A 2,431-nucleotide genomic window follows, 5' to 3' on the forward strand; every position below is an offset into this window, starting at 1 on the left:
TCTGGAGATTATCACTTTGCATCTGCAGAGGGTCCTGCTTGGGTCAGGAGGGGAGAGGCGAGGCTCCTGGGTGTCCCCTCGGCGCTGCGAGGACTCCATGTTGGAAAGGCTGTTGGCTTTTTGTTGTTTGTTTGTTTTTAATTGCCAATTGTATGCGAAGTTAGGTGCCCTCGGAGGGTCACGGAGAGTTCAGCGGGGCCGTTCCGCGGGCGCGGAGCGCCGGGCCGGAGGTGCGCGGCGGCAGCCGCGGGACGCGGCCCCTCCGCCTCTCCCGCCCGCAGCGGTCAGCGCGCTGGGGACCCAGCGAGCGGCTTTCTCCGTAAACCTGAAACCTGGCCGCCCCCGCGGCGGCCGCTGGAAGCCCGCAGCGGGGAGCAGCGGCGGCCGGGGCATTTTCCTGGCGCGGCCCCGCGGAGCTGGGAGCCCCCCGCGGTTGCGGCCGCGTTTTACAGCCCCCCGGTGCCGCGGGCCCCGCCGCTCCCCCCTCCCTCCTTCCCTCCCTCGCTCGCTSCCTCCTTCCCTCCCTCCCCGAGGTAGCGCTCCCAGAAAGCCAGATGCCTTCGCAGGCTTTCCAGACACCCCGTGTAAAACCGGATCACAGGCGATCCCACGGCTGCAGGATCTGTAAAAGAGCCCCTTTCCATCTGCCCGAGGGCCGCAGCGCTGCATGGGGTGCGCTAAATACCGAAAACCAACCTTCGCGGCCCCACAAAGTGCAAAATGGTGCTTCGCCCTCCCGACGCCGCTAGCCAGGACTCTCGGCGAGTTGGTTTTTCTCTTTTTTTTTCTTTTCTTTTCTTTTTTCTTTCTTTTTTCTTTTTTTTTTCTTGATGGCAGCATGTCAGCTGCCGAGTGCAGACGTGACCCGGGCGGGCAGGGGGACGAGCCCCCGCTCGCTCGCAGGTGCCTCCTCCTGCCCCGCAGCGCCGCTGCAGCGAGGATGAGGATGGTGCCGGTGACGGGCGGGAGATGCCGTCGGAGGGGCCCCGGCGCCTGGCGGGGGCTGCGGCGGCCGAGGCCGCCCCCTGTTGGGAGCGGGGCCGCACGGCTCCCCCCGGGCGCCCGCCGCGCCGCGCCGCGCGGGGCCGGGGCGGAGGGACAAGGCCCCCGCGCGACGGGGCCCCCGCGCGACGAAGCGCCGCCGCTTTGGCAGTCGGGGCAGCGCGGGCCGCGCCGGGCGGGCTGTGTCGGCGGAGCCGCGGCGTCACGCAGCAGCGCGGGTCCCGCGTGGGCCGTCCTGCCACGCTCTGATTCGAGATTTATTATTATTTTTTTAAGAACTATCTGAATAGATGCAATTTAAAAATTGTCAGGGTGCCCCAGCGAGCTCCTAGCACACCTTGCTTAACACGCCGCTCGGCTTCCCCGTCTTCTGTAGGATTTATCCCACCTAAAACGCACGAGCTCTTTCTCCTCTGGGAGACTGGCCCGGGTTAGCCCCCAGCGGTAGAAGCAGGGGCTGTTAGAGCCGCCCGGAGGCCGGGGCGAGGGGCGGCTGCTGCCCACGGAGCTGGCGCGTCGCTCCGCGGGGASGTGTGCGCGGTCTGCGCGCTCACTGCGATTTTCAGTGTGTGTCCGGCCGGGTTGCGAGTTAGCCTAAGTTTGCTCTGCGTGCCGCGATAGCGATTCTCCCGCCCCGACCCTTGATAAGCGTAAATAAATTAAGAACACCTTGAATTCAGCGTCAGAGGCTTTTGGAGAATGAATAGGGAGCCCCCAAGTGTCGAAATGTCCTTTTWTTATTATTATTATCTTTTTATTTCCCTTCTTTCAAGGGAAGGGGAAATAGGAGAATTGCACTAGTTAGCAAGTTAAAGAGCGTCCCGCGCGGGGACGCGCACGGTGATCGCAGGGCCGGTCTGCGGGCAGAGCTTCGCTCCCGGGCCCGCTGCCGGGGGCCGCCGGCCGGTGCCGACCCGCCCGGCCCGGCCCGGCCCGCTGCGGCCAGGGCTGTCAGCACGGTGCTCGGGACCGCTGCAGCCCGTGTCCGACAGCGGCGGGGAAAAACGGGTTTGACTGCGGTGCGGAGGACCTCGGCGAGCCGGTTTAAGGGGCAGCTGGGGGCGTCTGTCTTCCGCCGGCGAAGGGGGAGGACCTGCCCCCGCGCCCGGGGCTCGGCCCCCGGCCGGGCCGGCTCCCCCCGGGGGTCTCCCCCGCCAAAGCCCGGCACGGGCCGCCCCCGCCCCTTCCCGTCGGGGCTCGCTTTGCAAACCCGAAGCCCCTTCTTAGCCAGCCGGGAGCGTTTAGTAGCGATGAGAGCCTGGGCTCACGCTGACCGCGGAGCGATGGGGTAATCCCGCGCGGGCCCGCCCCGCGTGGGCGCAGCACCCCCCCCCTTTCCATCCGACGGGGGTTCGCGGCGGGGCCGGGGGCTGCCGCGGGCCGGGGCCGCTGTGCTGCTCGCGGGCTGTGGCCCCGGCGGCGGCCGAGC

At 67.6% G+C, this 2,431-nt stretch overlaps 1 protein-coding gene across 3 annotated transcripts in view; it reads left to right on the forward strand.

Annotated features, from left to right (window-relative positions):
• The first annotated feature begins 449 nt into the window (after positions 1–449).
• The window catches only part of WNT5A (Wnt family member 5A), a 12,945-nt gene continuing 10,963 nt past the window's right edge, over positions 450–2,431 (forward strand). Inside the window, exon 1 of one of the 3 annotated variants that reach the window (XM_085302361.1) lies at positions 450–765. In XM_085302361.1, coding sequence (XP_085158487.1) covers positions 721–765 — 45 coding nt within the window. In that variant the 5' untranslated portion in view covers positions 450–720. Of the gene's footprint in view, positions 766–1,942; positions 2,291–2,431 lie in introns of those variants that run through there. The other 2 variants (XM_085302362.1, XM_085302363.1) reach the window with 2 other exon arrangements.

The sequence above is a fragment of the Rhea americana genome, unplaced genomic scaffold, assembly GCF_003343005.1.
Source record: "Rhea americana isolate MKP2758 unplaced genomic scaffold, rheAme1 scaffold_19, whole genome shotgun sequence".
Classification (NCBI taxonomy): Eukaryota; Metazoa; Chordata; class Aves; order Rheiformes; family Rheidae; genus Rhea; species Rhea americana.